This window comes from Vidua macroura, chromosome Z, assembly GCF_024509145.1.
Source record: "Vidua macroura isolate BioBank_ID:100142 chromosome Z, ASM2450914v1, whole genome shotgun sequence".
Taxonomy (NCBI): Eukaryota; Metazoa; Chordata; class Aves; order Passeriformes; family Viduidae; genus Vidua; species Vidua macroura.
The window spans coordinates 16,207,889-16,226,472 of record NC_071611.1 but is presented as its reverse complement, the minus strand read 5'-3'; the positions used below and the strand labels follow the sequence as shown (position 1 = coordinate 16,226,472).

General features: G+C 37.8%; 1 protein-coding gene across 2 annotated transcripts in view; it reads left to right on the top strand.

Moving 5' to 3' along the window:
• The window catches only part of FOCAD (focadhesin), a 95,280-nt gene that overhangs the window by 60,050 nt on the left and 16,646 nt on the right, over window positions 1-18,584 (top strand). For both annotated transcript variants that reach the window (XM_054003141.1, XM_054003140.1), the window contains exons 23-30: window positions 6,006-6,098; window positions 8,045-8,133; window positions 10,187-10,228; window positions 11,519-11,627; window positions 12,130-12,246; window positions 12,603-12,841; window positions 14,294-14,383; window positions 17,069-17,216. In XM_054003141.1, the coding sequence (XP_053859116.1) occupies window positions 6,006-6,098; window positions 8,045-8,133; window positions 10,187-10,228; window positions 11,519-11,627; window positions 12,130-12,246; window positions 12,603-12,841; window positions 14,294-14,383; window positions 17,069-17,216 (927 nt within the window). The remainder of the gene's footprint in view (window positions 1-6,005; window positions 6,099-8,044; window positions 8,134-10,186; window positions 10,229-11,518; window positions 11,628-12,129; window positions 12,247-12,602; window positions 12,842-14,293; window positions 14,384-17,068; window positions 17,217-18,584) is intronic.

Sequence of the window (18,584 nt, the reverse complement as noted above, 5' to 3'; positions counted from 1 at the left end):
AACTAGAAAAATTTAGAAAATCCACTCTTGAACATTTATCTCAAGATATCTAACCATGTATGCAAATTTAATAGATGTTTTCCATCTTGACATCTTTGCTGCAAAGGAATGAAAGCAGAAACTGGAGATAATGCCCCTCATTATCACAGGAGTGTAAATTAGTGAATATTTTCTAACTATTTGGAAGCTCCAGTGGAGAGCACCAGGGAAAGTCCACAGGGATTCAGATTAATGAGTTAGGAATGATGCATGAGCTTCCATAGTATCCAGAAAGAAAAGCTCTGCACTGCATGTAATTGCTTCATTCAGAGAGAATGAGTTAGGAATGATGCATGAGCTTCCATAGTATCCAGAAAGAAAAGCTCTGCACTGCATGTAATTGCTTCATTCAGAGAGATTTAAGTTCCACGATAGTGGTTCTGAGGAAAAACATGTTCAATTACATTATCATAGAAGGCATGTATGAAAGTTTTATATCAGTCAAATTATAGTGGGATGCAGATCAGTTCTGAACTTTGTTTTAAACATTTGCCTGTTGCCCTAAAACATCAAATAAAATCCTGGTAAAAAATATTTGTGTGTAATAGCAGTGATTATAAAATCCAGCAGCATATCCAAAATTGACTTTGTTGTGTGAACAGGCTATCTTCATTGAAACAGAACCTTAAAATGGTTTGCCAGACAAAACATGGCAGTTTTGTAGTGGAGAATGTGATGAACTGGATCAAGTCAGTGAATAAATAGAATGACTGGAGACAGAAATATTTCACCTAGTCTCTCACTACTTTACCAAGTACTTTGATTAATTCAAGGTGTAATAAAACTAAAAATAAATCCAAATATGTTTATATTTTAAACTAAACACAAAATATCTTCAGACAATGCTAACTGCACCATCTTAGCAAAAATCTACCGTAACTGTAAAATTTAGATTACAAAAACAGTATTTCTGTTTTCAGTTTACACTGCTTTAAGAATCAAAGCTTTTTCTTGTTTTTTTCCCTTTGTACATAGAGACAGGGTGATCAGAAAAGAGTTGTTCGGGCCTTTGGCAAGTCCCTGAGCTCATCAAACTAAAATTCATGCTTTACTGTTTGTTTGGTCCTCAACGTTCTTCTGAGGAGCGGAGTTTAACAGTAAAGACAGGGAACCTAAGCTACAAAACTGCCAAATTGGTCAAAGAAAATTGGGTTAGTAGGACTTAGGCCCATGTTATTCTTGCAGTCCTGTAGGAATTAATGTGTTTTTGCAAAGTTGTCACAGTTCAACACATCACACTGTGTTTTAGGGATTTAACTTACCAAAATGACACTTTTTTTGCTACAGCTTTGACTCGTGATTTTGGGAGAGGGAAGAAGTTGTAGGGGTCAATCCTTATAGTGACATTTTAAGTAAGGAGTGTTCTATTAATAAGAAGTCTGAGAGTTGCCTTTGAAGCATTGAGGTCTGTGTAAAGCTCTGAATAAATTCTGAGGTTGATGTAAACATCAAGAAAATGCAATTAATTGGAGTTAGCAGGCATCTACTTCTTTTACTTCGAAAAATTTCCAGCAGTTGGCATTTTCTCAGTTAGGACTAAGCAGTCAGCACCATACTGGGATAATAACGTTTTTATGTCTTCAGTGGTTTGATCTATGCTCACAGCTATAAAATAGGAACCTACAGGTTGTGTATCTATCTGTATCTGTGTATGCATAGTTGCTATTATTGCAGTTGGATTTTGGCAACTGGGGCAAGGTCAGAGGCTCGGAAAATACCTGTTTCATTTTGATGAGGTTCTTTATGTGTAAAACTGTGATGCCTGGTATTCTGCTACCAAAAAAAGTTATATGATGATTGTGTGCAGAGGAGAGATTTTCTTCTTGTATGTTGAAAAGTCTTTTAAAACATACAAATAATAAACACTTGGGTTTAGCTGCCATTCAAATTGAACAGTAACAGCAGCAAAAAGATAATTTACTATTCAATTTTAATGGGCCATACTTATTCTATCACCTAGGTGCTATTCTAGCTGAGGAATTGGATGCATCTGTGATACCTGTCAGCAGGATCAGATTAAGATGCAGAAGGGTTTTTCTGACGTTACTTGAATAGGTATTTCACAGGAAGAAGAAAATAGGATCAATAAACTGTGGTATGTTTCAAATGCTGGCTGTATTGCTCTTTAGTGGTCACTGCTGAGTTGAAAGAGGAAGATCGTCATTCCCTTAGAAATGGAGATCTGCTGTTTGATTATTAAACAGAGCTTGTCAGCCTCTCTCTGAGGGGACATGTAAGTTACTGTAGTGACAGTGGTCAGAAGTACAGACCATGGGTTTTCTTTTTTTCTATGGCTGCCCTGGAGCACACTGTACAAGAAGTCTCCAAATATTGCCTGTGACTGTTTCAGGTTTTGCAAGTAATGCTTCATAGAAATTCATAGGAATTATTTTGTATCAGATTCACTTAATCTGTTGTGAAAATGATTGAGAATTAATAGTCACATATGTTCAGATCATATGCCACATATTTTGATGGTTCTATTCATATGTGTTTTGGGTTAGAGTTACTAGGCTTTCAGCTAGCTGTTCATCTTGTTCTTCAATGGAAGTGAAGAGGACAGTTCACCCTGCATGCAAAAAGTACAGAGGCAGACTGCTATTGGCAGACCAGTGTAATAGATGGTGGCTTTGGCACTCTGACCTGGTGCAATTTGTAGGGTTTTTTTCAAATGGAGAATGGTCTTGCCTTTGCATGTTTCTCAGTATCCAAGTGCTTTCAATGTGTTGGAAATAGCACAAGTTACTTTTTCATATTTATGAGTCATATTTGCAGGCAGAATTACAAAGATGAGTTGCGGAGTTGAGTTATGCAGTATTAAGTACTTCCCTACAAGTAATAATCATGATAGGCACTCTGTATACTCATGGAAGAACTATTTCCTGCATATTTTTAGGTGTGCTCAATTAGATGTGCTGTGATGACATGCATCTTTGAAAAGTAAAGTGAAAAGCTCCTTCTGTGCTTTTTTTCCTGGTTTGGTTTTGATGTAATCAAGATACTGAAGAGTCTATTCAAACCTCATATGTGAAGTACCTTAAGATGATAATTGGATTTTCTGGAGCAGAATTCATTGTACTGTATTCTTCTGTGCCTAGATGGATGTAGTTACAAATATGAACTAGTTTGTGCTGGTTTCTACTACTGAATTTACTGAGCATATTTCATTCAGTGATAAAACCGTATTCAGAAATTAAGTTTCTGACAGATTTTTGTTTTTCTTTTCCTCAGTCTACTATGCCTTAGAGAAAGACAATTCTTTTCTCACAAAGAAATGTTAGGGGGTGAATTTGGAAGTATATGCATGCAAGTATGTTAAAAAGAGCCTCTAAGCAAAATTCAAAATTAAAAGAGAGGTTGTCTCACTATTTTCTTGATACAGATGCATAATGCTAGCCTTATTTATGAAGTCACTGAGGTGGCACTTTGTATATCCCATATGCAAGCAGGGCATTTAAATACATGTCTAAACATTTCACTGACATAAAGGTGTTGTCCCAAACAGGAGTAGTATCTCCTGTGGTTTGCTGGCATTACCTGTCTTGCATTTTGACCAACATGGTCTATGATTTTGTGTCTTTTCAGGCAGACATGTCCTTCTGAAACATCAGTTGACAGGCTCAGGTTACTAGCTCCAAGTTCATGCCATTGCTGCCTCAGCTATCAGGTTGCAACTCTTCCTTAAAAACTGCTTGGCTGCTTGGTCTGGCCAAGTGATGTTTCTAAGAAAAACCCCACATCAATGTGGCAGTGTTCCACAAGCACTTATCCTTAATTCTCAGTTCCCTTGAGCCTCATTCCCTGCACCTCCCCACTCAGCCAATATTTTTTTACATATAAATTGTGCACTTAAAAAAAATCTGAACTTCACTTGTCACCTTTGCCTGTGGTTGCTAGTATTAATTACTCAACACTAAGTCTAGCACTAAGTGCCACATTCAGACATTTGTTGAACACCTTCTGGGATGGTGAATACACCTCCTCCCTGGACAGTCCATTCCAATGCTTAACAGCTCTTTACATTAAGAAATTCCTCCTGATGTCCAGCCTGAGTCTTCCCTGGCACAGTTTGAACTATGTGCTCTTGTCCTGTCCCTAAGTGTCTGGGAGAAAAGGCCCATCCCCACCTGGCTAAACCCTCCTTTCAGGTGGTTGTAGAGAGCAGTAAGGTCCCGATTGTTATAGGTAAAAATTGACCCAGCCGAATTAAAAATTAAAAAAACAATTTTTATTATAGCAATCAAATTCTATGTGAGCCACCCACAAAGAAAAGGACAGTGCCGAGCCCGGGATCGGCGCTGGGTGAGGCACAGGTCCGACCGCTTTAGCAGAGGGTCTCCTGTGCTTCACCCCATCCATCCTGCGCGCGCAGTTTTTATACAGTTTATTTTGCTCGAGGTTGGGATTTCAGTGATCAGCCTTTTCTTTCCATTCAAAGTCCCACATATTCATAAAGTCTCTTTTCTCTGTGCTGGGTTGAACAATCCAATGTCCAGGAAACGATGTACATCAGTGATTGAGTTATGGGAACCCAGCATTGAGATGTATCTTTTGGTGGTTCCAGTGATCCCAATCTCGAGCAGTTGTCGGGATGATCATTGCCTGGGAGTTCCTAGATCATCTCAAGAAACAACCCAGCTCCGGGGAGCCACATGTATTAACCTGTAAATGAAGCCTTATCGGCAATGGTTTCAACATATGTGAGGCAACCCCCCTGATTCTGGCTCACCTGCTTTATGCCTATATTTTAATCATACAAAACTTTACCCATGTATCACCCTATAGGCGCAAATTATCCACGTTACACATAACACAATGATCCTCTTTTCTCCAGGCTGCATAGCTCCAGCTCCTTCAGTCAGTCCTAACAAACAGGGCTTGTGCTCGATGATTCACCAGCTCTGCTCTCTGGACGTGTTCCAGCACCTTAGCATTCTTCCTGAAGTGAGGGGACCAGAAATTAAGATGGGATTCAAGGTGTGGTCTCCCCAGTTCCAAGGACACAGAGACAATCACTGCCCTGGCCCTGCTGGCCACACTACTGTTGCTTCAAGCCTTCTTGGCCACCTGGGCACATGCTGACTCATGTATAGCTGTCTGTTGACTAGCAGAATTTGACTAAATAGTCTAATGCACAAGTCTGAAATAGTTTCAGTGTAGAGGCAGAGGAGAAGACTGGATTTGCTGCAGGTTCCTCAGGAACCCAAGGAAAGCAATTCTACCTGGAACCTTGACTGCTCATAAACTTTCGGAGGATTTGATGGGCAGAGATGAGCAGGAGGTGTGAATGTAATTTTAACTAAAAGGAAGGACTAGTGTTCTATTAGTCATTCATTACTAGGATGAGTTTTCCCTTTTTTACTACAGGTCATATTTGTATTGTCTGCAAGATGGAGTATGTTCTCTTTTTTCAGTCTTTCAGGTTCACTGAAAGCAGTGGGCATGGAGCTTTAGGATGGTCCTTTGTTTTTGTTATAAAGTCCAAGTGAAGAAAGAATACTGACTGCTTTATGTAGATAATTAGGGCCATAAAACAGAGGTGAATAAGCAGGAAGACTCAGGAAAATAATGATACAAGGAGAGGTCAGTTATTTATCTTGCTTAACAATTCTGCTTTTAGAAACTTCTAAGATCTTCACAAACTGTGAAGAAACATTTGCCAGTGCTGCTAAGTGTTGTGCTTATTGCCTCATACAGTTCCACTGTCTCTCTGGGATCAATTATTTGTTGCACTGCCTCAGGCAACCACTTTTGACAGTCCTGGGTAATGAAGTCGAAAGTAACTTGGTGTGGGTAAAATCAGAAAAGAGAATAAAGTACATGATCATTTTAATTTCCTACAGCCATATGTAATGGCCTGTGGAAATGAGTGAGTGTTTGTCTGCAAATCATAGACTGGAGAACATAGATTCTGCATATATTAGACTTAATGTAACTACTTCTAATCTTTCTGGTGTGTTGCACAGGTTAATATTCAGCCTTCTGAATGGTACCACTCCATACTGCTGCCACAGACCTGGTTAGGATTTATGAGTCGAACCTACAGTGCAGTCCTGCAGGTAATTTTGAGGTATATATTATTGTGGACATTAATGCTTATTCAAGTGGTATGGCTTTTAATTTTACCAGCAAGAGCACTCATACAAGTTACAAAAAGGAAAGATTGAGGTGCTTGATTATACCATTTATAAAAACGAAATAAAAAGGAGTCATCAGCTACTGACAGCCCTGTCTGGGATACTTTGTTTCTATTTACAGTTCAGGTTCATGCAGGTTTATTCATATGTCAGCTTGCAGAAAGTGTCAATTTTTAGAATTTTTAGAAGATGAAATTTTAGCTAGAGCTCTAACCTATTGCTTGGGTAGGAAGTTTGAAATAGTAGTACCACAAAGGAGACAGAAGCTATTTAGGGATGATCCATTAAAAAGAACTTCCCCTTAATCAGCATGTCATCCTGTTGCACTGTAAGAGACTCCTCTTTCAATTTGTCAACCCTATGTAATGATTAGGAAATATCTTAAATTCTCTTTTTCATTAGGTTAGCTGACCTGGTATATAGACCAATGTAGTATAATTTGATTTTCAACAGGAAAATTATTTTAAAGAGGTTTAGCGAATAGCTTCCTTCCAGAATGCTCTCTTTGTGCTACTAGAAGGGCTTATTTGTTTGTATTTCCAGGCCACATCAGCTGTTTTCAGCATGAGCAGCTCAGGTTTCTGAACAAATTCTAGAAGCTTTGCTCCTTGTTTTGCTGTGCAGCAAAGCATATGCTTCTCTCACATTTTCAAAACAATTTTTATCTTTACCGTCAACAAAATGTGAGATCCTATACCAAGCCAGCCCCATTACAAAACAAGCAGCAGCTATTCAAATTGCAAATTTAGGTCTTGGGGGACATTGACACTTGCATTTAATTACTTTCCTATTTTGCTTCCCTTCCAAGGCAAGATTTCACAAGAAGCTTAGCATGTACCAGATTTTTTTCTAAAGGATCTGTAGGATTTCTTGCCGTTTTACATGACAGTTGAGCCTATGTTTGTTGCTTCTTACTTAATCCTTACACTTTTGTAGAACATTTCCTCAGAGGTGGCAAAAGAGACTACAGTATGAGTAGTCTGAATAGTACATAATTAAGTGTTTCTGAACTGCTATTTGCCTTCTTTTTAGTCAGTGTGTTGACTGACTAAAAAGTGCGTGTGTGTGTGTGTGTGTGTGTTGATGTACTCCTTTAATCTCTGTGGAGGGTCACTTTTTGAGTGAGACCTGTATTTTCTAGATTCACTATGTTGTATTTTCAGGTTGGTATGTACACCAAACTACAAGCATTCAATACCAGAAAAATACAGCATATGTGCCTGTATTTTTTCATTTAAGGCTTAATAATCTGCTAAGGAGCAGTAATTGACAACCTAAACAAGTTAAGTTATAGTTCTCTTGATTGGAGACAGAATGTATAAAACAAAGCTGCTTTAGATATTTTTAGATAACATATGTATGTTATAACATGTTACAAGATGCGAGAGGACAGAATCCCTAACTCCTCTTTAAATGTACAGAAAGAATGGTGTAGGAAATCACAGGGAGGTCAGAGTTATGTAAAGTAAAAGAATGATGAATTCTACCTTAAGTAGAGCATCAAGAAAGTGATGTTTTGCTCTTAGAATCCATTTTAACTATCACGTTTCTAAAGCTCAGTCCCTGCTTGTTGTAGCCCTTCCCAAGGGAACTTGGCTCTGCATGTACTAGGTAGATGCCTTAGTATTTGTGGTCATTTATGCCATCTGCAGTTTGTTTTTCTTACTCAGAACAAAAAATTACGGATTCTTCTCCTTAATATATTGTATATTACAGTGGGATCCCCTATGCAAAGCAGTCAAGGTGACTTACGAACTAGCCCTTAGGTTAGGCTACATGTGTTATCTGAGTATTCTCTGAAGAAATCTTATGATGTAAATAAAGCTTATGATATAAGATCCATTTTTTAATTTTTTGCAATTCTGCAGGGGAGGCAGGCAGAGCTGGAGATGCAGTTAAAACATGGAAAAGAGGATCCTGAAGAGGTGCAGTACAAACAATTTACAGCCTGGCTATGGTAAGGAAGTGCCTGTGTGCTCCTGACAACTTGTAGTGGCAAGTAAGGGGACAGGGAGGACAAGGTTTTAAAGTTTTTAATTTTGCAAGTTTAAAGACTGTATGAGCACTAATTAAAAAAAAAATCCCGAAACTAAACAACCAACCACCAGATACAGTGACCATGGTGGGAGAGGGGAGTGGAAAGAAAGAATATTGGGTAACTCTAAGGATTTCCATATGCATGGGTTCAAAGGTACCTTCCCCTCTACAAAGCCTGAAAACTTTGTAGGGTGAGCAACTGGAAAGAGTGAAAGAATTCAGGGGTTTTATAGTATGTTAAAGGAGAAGGGTTATGCAAAGATAAAAATTTCCTTCTTGAGAGTGTAATGAGCTATTTCACTGAAAATACCTTGATGAAAGAAATGCAAGTCACAATCTGATATATGTCATGGTGGACTGATGCTAAGTTACCATTATTGAGTGTGAGAATGTTGTTTAAAAGCAAGCACATGATGCACACCTTGCTCTAATTCTGTTTCAGTCAGGTGAGAAGTGTCTCTCAGTCTGTCAGGATTTAGCCATGTATGTGCATGGCCAGGAGACGAAGGTGGGAAGTGGGAGGCTTTATAAGAGAAAAAACTATCTATCCATGGACAGTATAAATACATGGGTTTGTGCTTATTCATAAATATATTGGAAGCGAAATATCTACAATGCCAAAATGCTATTTGTCTGTTTCAATCTAAAAGGTGTGTTATTAAATCCCACTCAAGAGGAATTCAAATTTGTTCTGAATTCCAGCTAATTCTGGAATAGAGGCTTGCATTGCAAGACCCAGAATACTACAGTGTTGTAGAAAAGATCCTTTATTAATGATTGATCCCTTTCTTGATAGGTATAACAAGGTCTGTGGCAATGCTGCTTTCATAGATTTCTCCTGAAAGAATTTCTGATCTTTATTTCCTAAATTGTGATAATGTAAGCTATATTAAAAATTAACATAATTCCCTTTATCAGGAAAAAAATCAAAGCCGGAAATTAACTGGAGCCCAGTAGTAGCTTTAGTTTCTTTTCCAGTTCACAATTATTTGCTTGGTTTCTCAGGGCCCTAACTTCAGTAGCCATTAAACATTTTTATTGTTCACTGGGGTTAATCTAATTGTGGACAATGTGGTATAAACTTTAGTGTTAATCCTTTATTGTGTAAATATTGCAAATTTTTTTGCCTTGGTATTTACCAAGTTGTAAATGCTTCTAGTGTGGTGGCTTTGAAACTGTGTGCAAAAGCAGTGTGATTATGAAGGAAGATCTCGGTAGGTTTCTTTGAAAGCTTGAGTGTAACTCAGTGTTATAACATACAGCTCTGTTTTAGGAGACATGCATTTTCAGTCTAAAGTTGTTTTTTTCTGTAGAATGACATTCATGACCATGACAGAATTGTATGTTTTAGAAGAGAGGATCTCTCTCCTCATCCACACCTTTCAGTGTAGGAGATTGATTGCATCTCTGCTTCAGTCTTGATATGAATGCAAAACTAAACTATTGAAAACAAGTAGCCTGTTATAAATCAACTACAATAATGTGTAAGAAATTGTAACCACTCCTATGGCTTTAATTTAAATTGATTCAGGTTTATATACCATGTCATAGCGTAACTGCCTGTAGTGGTTTCCAGAAATACAGTAAGTGTTGAATAAATTGTAATGCTTGTCCTTTATAAAACATTCAGATTTCATTATGTTAGAGCATAGCACAATGACCTGGAAACATATGTGTTTGATGTGCTCAAAAAGCATATTTACGGCTATTGCATGAACCGGCATTTTACAAAAAAATCGTATTAAGTCAAATAAGAGTCCTTTATAAAAAACACTGGGAGTGCACATGAGCATGAAGAAACTTGGGGTGGTGCATAGATTTCTTATTGATTAAATGCTTGTAATTATTTTGCGCTAAGTCTTCTGATAGGCTGATACAGGTGTTAACCTAGAATGGACACATGTAAGACGGAAGAACTGAGTTCATGCTATACTGTAATGAACATGGTGTAAATTCTTTCTGTTCTCTTGCAGGGTCAGAGATATGTTGACCGATGTCATCAAAGGTGCTTCCAAGTAAGAACTGCTACAGATGATGGGGTTTTTTCCATATTTTCAGTAAAGAGTGGGACACTGCTCCTTTTCCTCCTAGATCTTGTTAAGATGATTTTTGCCTTCATTAAATTTAAAGCATCCAGGTTTCATGAGTGTGCGAATTTAGAAGTTTCTCTTTGAAGTACATAATGAAATGTTGCCTTTTAGAAGCTTAGGAAATTATTTAAGGCAAAAGATACTGAGAGACTTCAAAGAACTTAACCAAGTACCTTGTTGTAATTATTTGCAAATACCTCTTATCTGAGAGGAGGTAGTTTCACTGTTCCAAATGCTGACATTCCACTAAGACTCATGTTTCTTGTTTTAAAAAGCAAAATAGAAATCCAGAAAATACTTTTACTGTGATAATGACATCTTTGGACTTGGAATAAATGCCAGATTGGCAGCGTAGATATATTTTCACAGCAACAGTCAAGGAAGTTTTTAGAAATAGAAGACTGATGCAAAGAGTCTACTGGCCTGTAAGTGGTCTTACACAGTCATATTGTTCAGGTGCTTTTGTAAAATAATGTAAGAGAGTTCCATCAGGATTATATTGCAGTTTATTTGTCTGGGAATGACAAAATATCAACATACTTCCTTCTACAAAACTGATACGTAACTACAGTTATGTTTTCCCTCTTTTTTGTCAGTGGCAGGTTTTCTTTCTTGATTTCGTTAAAGGTTTGCACTGTCATAGAAGTGATGAATCCTATCATTTTCCATGATGTTAGCGTTTTTGTAGTGTAGGGAAATAATTCAAAACTTTTTTTTTAAGCTGATAATAATGGCTGCTGTGGTAAATCTTCTCATGCTGTGAAGTGGCATCTTGCAATGAAGTGGCATCTGCCTCTCCAGCATTCTCCATTTGAAAATGTTTTTGTTTTGTCCTCTATGGAAATGGCACTAGCTAAGACCAACTGCTGCATTTCTGTGAGTGCTACTTGCTCTGCAGGGTAGCATTCCTTATTATAGTGGAAGAAACCTTCTGTTTTTATACAACTTTATATAAAAGACAGACAAGCAAAAAAAAAAAAAGAAAAAAAAAAAAAAAAAAGAGACTGAAACACTTCGTCCCTCCATTCTTTCTCTAATTCCTGAAGATGAAATGTAGCAGATTGCTGCTGAGCTAGACCAGAACCCTGTGAAGTTGCTAGGGGCAAAGGCCTTCCCTCCTGGATCACCTGTAGCATAATCTTTTTGCTCTGAGATACATGTTTTGTTGCCACCATGTCTACTATGTTTCTTAACTGTTTTCCTTTTTCTGTTCAGAGACAGCCCAGTGGTGAAAGGAAACTCGATTTTTGCTTTAACTGGCCTTGCAGTTGCTGTAGCCAAATACGAAAGTAGCCTTTCTTCAGACACTGAAGGGGTGCCTGAGGTGAGTGAATCTGGGAAAGGGTCCCTTCTCTTTGTGGAATACAGAGAAGTAGTATGAGCAAGTGTCCGGGGGCTAGTAAGTGCATGTGAAGTACTTCACATTTTCAAGTTCAAATTTCATCATACTCAGTGAATACCATGTGTCAGATTCTGTGATACCAAAGCAGGTAGAGTATGTATGTGCCTTGTCACAAGAAGCATAATGTCTAAACTTGTTTATTTGACCATTTTGACAGATGAGATGGAGGTCACTCTATGGACACTGAAAGCCAGCCAAAGTCTTTTTTCATCGTTTTTTGGTTCTACTGAATAGTGCTTGATCAAAAGTAGTGTCTGGAGAGCTAGCACTGACAAGTAAATGATGCTACTTACACTACATAGGAATGACAAAATAATCTCATTCATGATGGATCATGGCTGGAACATCAGCAGCTGAGCTTCTGTTTAGATAGAGCTTGATTTAAGAAAAAATAATGATGACTATTTGGGTTTGATTTTTATAGACTGAACCTGATTTTATTCCTATGAAACACTGGATATCCATGGTCACGGAGACCCTCTTGAGTATTGTGAATAGCCGCTATCAGCCTAAAGGTCAGGTCTTCCCATGGTTCTATCAGGTAGGTGCTGTGGTACTAAAGGCAAGGCAGTATATCTGTATTTCATACCTGGAGTTCTAATAATGAAATTTCTGGGTTCTGTTTGAGATGTAGTAGTTGGAATAGGGGAAAATCAAGACTTTTCTTCCTCTTGTTAATTTTCTTTCATTGTACTTTCTGTTTATATTTGTGTTTGCTTGAAGTTTTTGTCTTTATTATCAAAACGGTAAAAGGAATGTCTTATAAGGAATGTCGTATTGCAATGCATCTATGCTGCTGTTTGCTCTGTAGGTGTTTATTTTAAATTCCTCAAATGCTGAGTGTTATTGCCTGGAAAGGAGTAAGGGAAAAAAATGCTCTCTTTTGTCTTTTTCTAGAAATCTTACTCAGGTGAAAATACTGCTAGTATTATAGCTCGATCCTGTGCAGCCACAGCTTTGTCTCTCCTGGTGCCAATTTTCATTGTATCATGCAAGGAAAAGATTGAGGAGGTCCTGACTATGCTGACTGACAGGTTACCTGGGAAACCAAATGCTGACGAGTCTCAAGCTGTTCAAATCCACATGGGTCTTGGTTTGGGGATGTTCATCTCACGTTTGTATGAAGAAAAAGTCAGGTGAGAACTACCATATTTAATGTAGTTGCAAAGGTAACTTCCTTTTTCTGCATGTGGCCTTAAGCTCTGAGGAATTAAAGTATTTACAAGTCATAGGCAAATGATTCTTGAAGGGCTTTGTAATGTTTCTTAAATGGTGCCTCTTATTGTCAGTCTTCCCCCCGCACTTTAGCCCCCTCCAGAGCTATCCTAGGTATTTTGTCATTCTGTCAGGATGAGTGACTAATTTTCATAATATTCTAAGGTATCAAGTGCAAAGCAGTCAGCTAAAAGAACAACACATATGCTTTTAAATGAGACTGGTTACACTGGAAGACATAATTGTAAAATAATTCACAGCTTTCATTGGTTCCTTTGTAAGTGGTGCTCTGGACATGGGACAGTGCTTACTTGTATCATGTGAGTTACAAATGTGAAGATGGAAGTAGAGTAATGAACTGTCTTTAAAGCATGCTGTTACAGCTGTACTGGCAGTGTAGAGGTGTTCTGAAGTTGTTAGAAAATGCCTCCATTGCAGAAAAGTTGGCCTCAGTTGCAAATTTCTGGTGATTCCAGAGAAATTAAGAAGTAGGTTTGGCTTTATATTCCTCCAGAGTTTTGACTGCTAGGGATTTTTTCTTCTTGTATACCAATTAAAAAATGTTTAATTATTTACACAAATGTTTAATAATTACACAAGCACAGGTACCAAACAGATTTGATTGGTTGTTAATTTACTCAGTGAAACTAAAGTTTCCAAGGCACCTGCTTTTGTTAAAACTGAAGCATTGCTGAGTTCTAATCTTCATGTTTTGGTGTCTTGATGCCTTGCTGCCACTGACTCAGCCACGTAATTTGGGAATGGACTACCTCTGGATGTTTAGTCAATGGGTCAACTGGGCTACATACAAGCATTAAAAAACTCTTAAAGAGAATGAAGTTAAGTCAGCCTGTATTTTGTAGCATGTGAATCACTATTTTGGGGGTTTGTATTTGTTTCATTTCTGTGGTGATAGATTTTAAGTGAATACATTTATCTAACCTTTTCTTGCACACTAATTTTACTCTTTCACTGCCCTGCATGGTTTGAAAGCTTAATCTTACACATTCTTCAAAGCCTTATCTTGCAACAAATCAAAACTCATAGGTATGTAGCTATAGCTTATATCATATCATAGATCTAGTTTCCAGTAAAGATGTCCTGTTCATTAGGAAAATTGAGTACATGTTTTATAAGAGTGGAGTCCATGTGACATCTTTGGAGTGAGAGGTAAACACATCTTTTTTTATCAGTAAGTTAGGCAATGAGGTGGAGAGAGATTGAGAGAGCTACTAGTGTAAAAATGTAATGAATTTTCAGCTTATAAATAGTTACACATCTAGCTGAGATGATGTTTTATCAGATTCCTCCTCCCACTGTCAGGTATTGGGGTTTTTTTGTTTGTTTGTTTCTATTTTGGTTTGGTTTTGTAGTGATATACCTGGTCAACAGATGAACTTGGTTCTCATGAAGTCCCTGGATGTGTTGGAGGACTGCTGCTTTGACACCAGTCTGGAGTACAAGTGAGTTTACTTTATTACTGGTGATACTTTATTTTGAACTATACCTTTTTAATTCACACTTTCTTCCTTAATTCTACACAGAAAAGTATAAGAATAGGACAAGGAGACAACGGGTTCTGAGTACTTCCATATAATCACCAGCTCAGGCAAGCTGGAAAGGCCCTTTGGAAGTCTGCATGCTCCCTAAAACAGAGTCAGTCACAGACTTTGTCTACCTTGCTTAAGATTTTACAGTTAGAATTTGAATCTCCTTAGACAATAAAACATGTGTCTGTTCCCATGAGACAATTAACATAGCATGGCAGGATGTTTCTTCCACAGTAGTCATTTCTCTTTCAAATCAGGGAAGGAATTGCCGTATCTTGAGCAGCTCAGTGTGAGTGCATAAGGTTTTCTTCCATTTTGAGGATTACTCTGTCCAGCTCTTCACTGTTCAAAAGAAACAGCAGTAATTCCCATTTACCTTTGCCCTCCTTTCTCCAGTGCACTTTCTGAAAAGCTCTGAGGAGTCATAGCTGTGCACCATTGGGCTGTGAACCTGTATAGCTTAGTGAGGATTTCTGTAGCCTTTTTAGTGGCACAGGGTGAGACACACAGTACAAAGAGACTCCACCAGCTGCACCCCTTTGTCATGCCTATTGCTGCTGGTTTGTGCAGCCTGTTAGCTGGAAATCGAAGCCTCAGAGAAGAGCCAAGCCAGACTTCTCTGGTGGCAAGAGGTTGCCAGAAGAATATGAAACAATGGCAAGCAAGAGAGGGAAGATTGAAGAGGGGGTAGTTTTTTGTGCTATGTTTTTAAAGGTTAAGAGGAAGTTGGTGTAGTACTTCTTTGCTCTCTCTGTGAGCAAAGAAGTAATGTAAAGCTGTAAATGTTGCAGAGTTGTCCAAACTTTGCATTTCTACTTGTAAACTGCTGTTCCAAAGGAAGGTCCTTTCCAGTCTTTTCATCCAGTGTGATACAGGCATGATCATCTGTGAGGCGTGAGCATTTTCACCAGTGTTTCACCCCTGCTAAATTGGTGAATGACAAATGGGAATCACAAAAAACAGGTTGATGGTGTTTTGAGCATAGGTCTGAAGAGCAGTGCAGGTGTGGGAATCAGTGCTGTCCAGGCTCAGGATGTGCCTGGTGGAAGGCAGGACTCCCTGCAACCTGATGCTCTGGCAGTAAAACACTTAAAATGTGCTGGGAAATCTGAGATATCATGTAGATGAAATGTACCTAAATACTCACTTTATGTAGCTCACAAATAAGGTAGCCAACTGAGAGCAATTGTTAGTTACAAAAAGTGGAACAGAGAAGGTGAAGCTTTATTCTTGCTTTAGTGTCTGATTACGTTTTAAATCTTTATTAACAGTGAATAACATAAAATACAATAGCTCTAATGAGAAACTCTATTTTCTTTCTATGTAGTTTTGTCAACAAGCAGTAGTGTAAACTTGAATTTAGAACTCTTGTATATAAGCCATGTCCTTGTTCTGTTGGCTAGTCATTAATTCAAATATACCAGTTACTTTAAAAGATTTGTTTGATCTTTGCTGGAAAAAAATACCACTCCCAAGACTCTGTGTCTTCTAGCCATGCTCAATCATCCTTAATTCCTAGTTACTGTAAAACATTATCTTAAAAATACGACTGAAGGTATTCTCAGATGCTTTTTTTTTACCTAGCTGACTAAAAGCAGCAGCTCTTGCCATTTTTAAGTTGGATAGGAGAATGCCTAAGATCCTAGCCATGTTCATTTGACTGCTTGCTACTTATTACAAGCAATGTCAGGGAGATGTGCAAGGGGGAAAAAAATCATCTACAAATAAGAGCAAGTGAGGATGTGTGCCAGTGAGAGATTACCTTCAGAGTAATAAGTGTCTGCTATGCTTTAGTATCTCATGATGGAAGCCAGAACTGTTTGGAAATTTTCTAACAAAACTGATGACTTGGAACTTGTTATGGGAGCACACATGCAGAATTTAGTAAAAGATCTTTGGTCCAGATGGAATTTCTGATAAAATCTGAAAAAGAGGTGGAGACTGTGGAGATGTTTGTGCTAGCTGCCCTATTAAATTATGTCCTTTGAAACTCCACTGTAGCATATTCAAATTTTAGTACATACAGGTTAGAATGCACACCTGACCATTCCTGTTAAGAAATGCAGGTGAATATCTTAATTTCTTACCTGGCTAAGAAAGCCATCTTAGGAGCTCTCTGGCTTAAATCACTAATTTGATTACTTTTGCAAATGAAACAACTCTTGAAGGAGTCTGACAGCAGCAGATGCTAATACACTCAGTGAACCTGCAATTAGCATGTTTAATTGGGATTTCCTAGTTTATACTATCAGGACACATAGAAATTTGGATCCATACTTCCTTCACACTAGTTTGTGGCACTTGTTGTTGGGGCTACTGGTTCTTTAGAAACAGAAGGAATAATGAAGCTGTATGTGTATGACTTATTATTTAAATACACATTTTCTTCTTATGCTCTTCTTTTGTCTGTTTTTTCCTGAAAAGGATGTGTGAAATAAAAACCATTTGCAAAATTGACTATGGTAATAAATTATCTACAGGGCTAGTTATCAGGCAAGGCCAAGAGATCTTCTTACCCACAAACTTTATTGGGGTTTAAAGGGAGTTCAGACCAGCCAAAGCATATTTTAATCCTTTCTCTTTTGTTTTCTCTTAAAGTACTGGATGTATTTTAGGAGTAGGACTTGTTCTTTCATTTATGAGTCACAGTAGCCAAACAGAATCGCGTGTGCATGTTTCTGCTTTGTTGCGAAAACTCTGCAAATACCTGGACAGCAGTGAGAACCAAAGCAGAGGAGTCCAGGAGGTATGACCTATTATATCACAAATTTTAAGTCTTCCTTTAATTTTGTTGCCTCCCTTTAATAACTATAGTCTTTTTATTGAAACTTTTTTTATCTGTGGTACTGGAAGGCTTGATTTCTACTTTTTCTTTCACAATATATGGGTTTATGTCTGCTGGAAAAAAAAGTGGTAATAACAACAATCACAAGAATAGAATAATGTGTAATCTTGTACAGACATTAAGAAACTGCCTGAAAAGATAAGACATGATTCTTTAAAGGTATTCTTTAATTTCTTAACCCCAGATTAAATAGTTAAAAGTTGGATCATGAATAACTATGAATATGGGTCTCTTATATACCGTTGTTAACTGCTCATCTGATCTACTAAAAGCAGACAACAAGTTCCTCTCAGAGAGAACTTAAATGCTAATACTTCATCCTTCAATATGCCTTCTGTATACTTCTTTGAAATTTTGTATAGTTAGCTAATGTGAATTTTGTATTTGTGCATGCTGCTATGGCCCCATTTACTACTTTCTTTATGTTTTGAAAACTTAAACTGAGCCCTGCATTGCAGGGAGTTTTTTTCCAGGATACATCCTGTAAGTTTTGACGTGGTCCATGTACTTAGCCTATAACTTTGCTGAGGTAAAACTTGAGAATGGAAACTGATGAAATTCAAATAGAAATCAGAACAAGCAGATGTTTTGCATGAGAAAAGCAACCCTGTCTGTACATTATAAATGTAAGCCTGGAGCAGCTGAGCAGTTGAGTAATCCTCTGTTTTTCCTACAGGAGTCAATAGAGATTGATAGTGTTATTCTTTTCCCCCTGTTGGTAGTGTTCTGAAAGGTCTTCATTAAACATCTTCTTCAATGGAGTTTTATTTTTTTGGCAGTACATATATGTTGGGGATTAGCCCTTTGCAGTTTATGGTTCATGCGTTAAAATTACTTACAGCTATGAAAAAATTTATCTGTCCCCAGAGATCTTCAAGTGCATTATTGAAATTAAACTGATTTCAATACAGCAACTCCTGAGATGAAAGACAGCAGCTGTTTAACATCATGAGATAGTTTGGGATGAGAAGGAAAACCTACCCTTTGCAATTAAAATTGCTATAAGGATTTGTAGAGATGAGTAAAATTTGGGCAGCACTCTAGGATGAATGATACTATATGAGATGCACAAGAGGCTCTCTCAGAGCTGTAAATGACTTGGATATAACCCTGTACTTGAGAAGTAATTTTGGTCTGATGCAGCAAAAGGTACAACCTACACATTACTTGCTACAGGTCAAATTGATGTCAATCCTACATAGTAGGTAGGTGCTCTCTGCTTCCCTCAGAGTCATGTGTTTGTTCTGCTGCTTAACTTTGGTAGAGAGG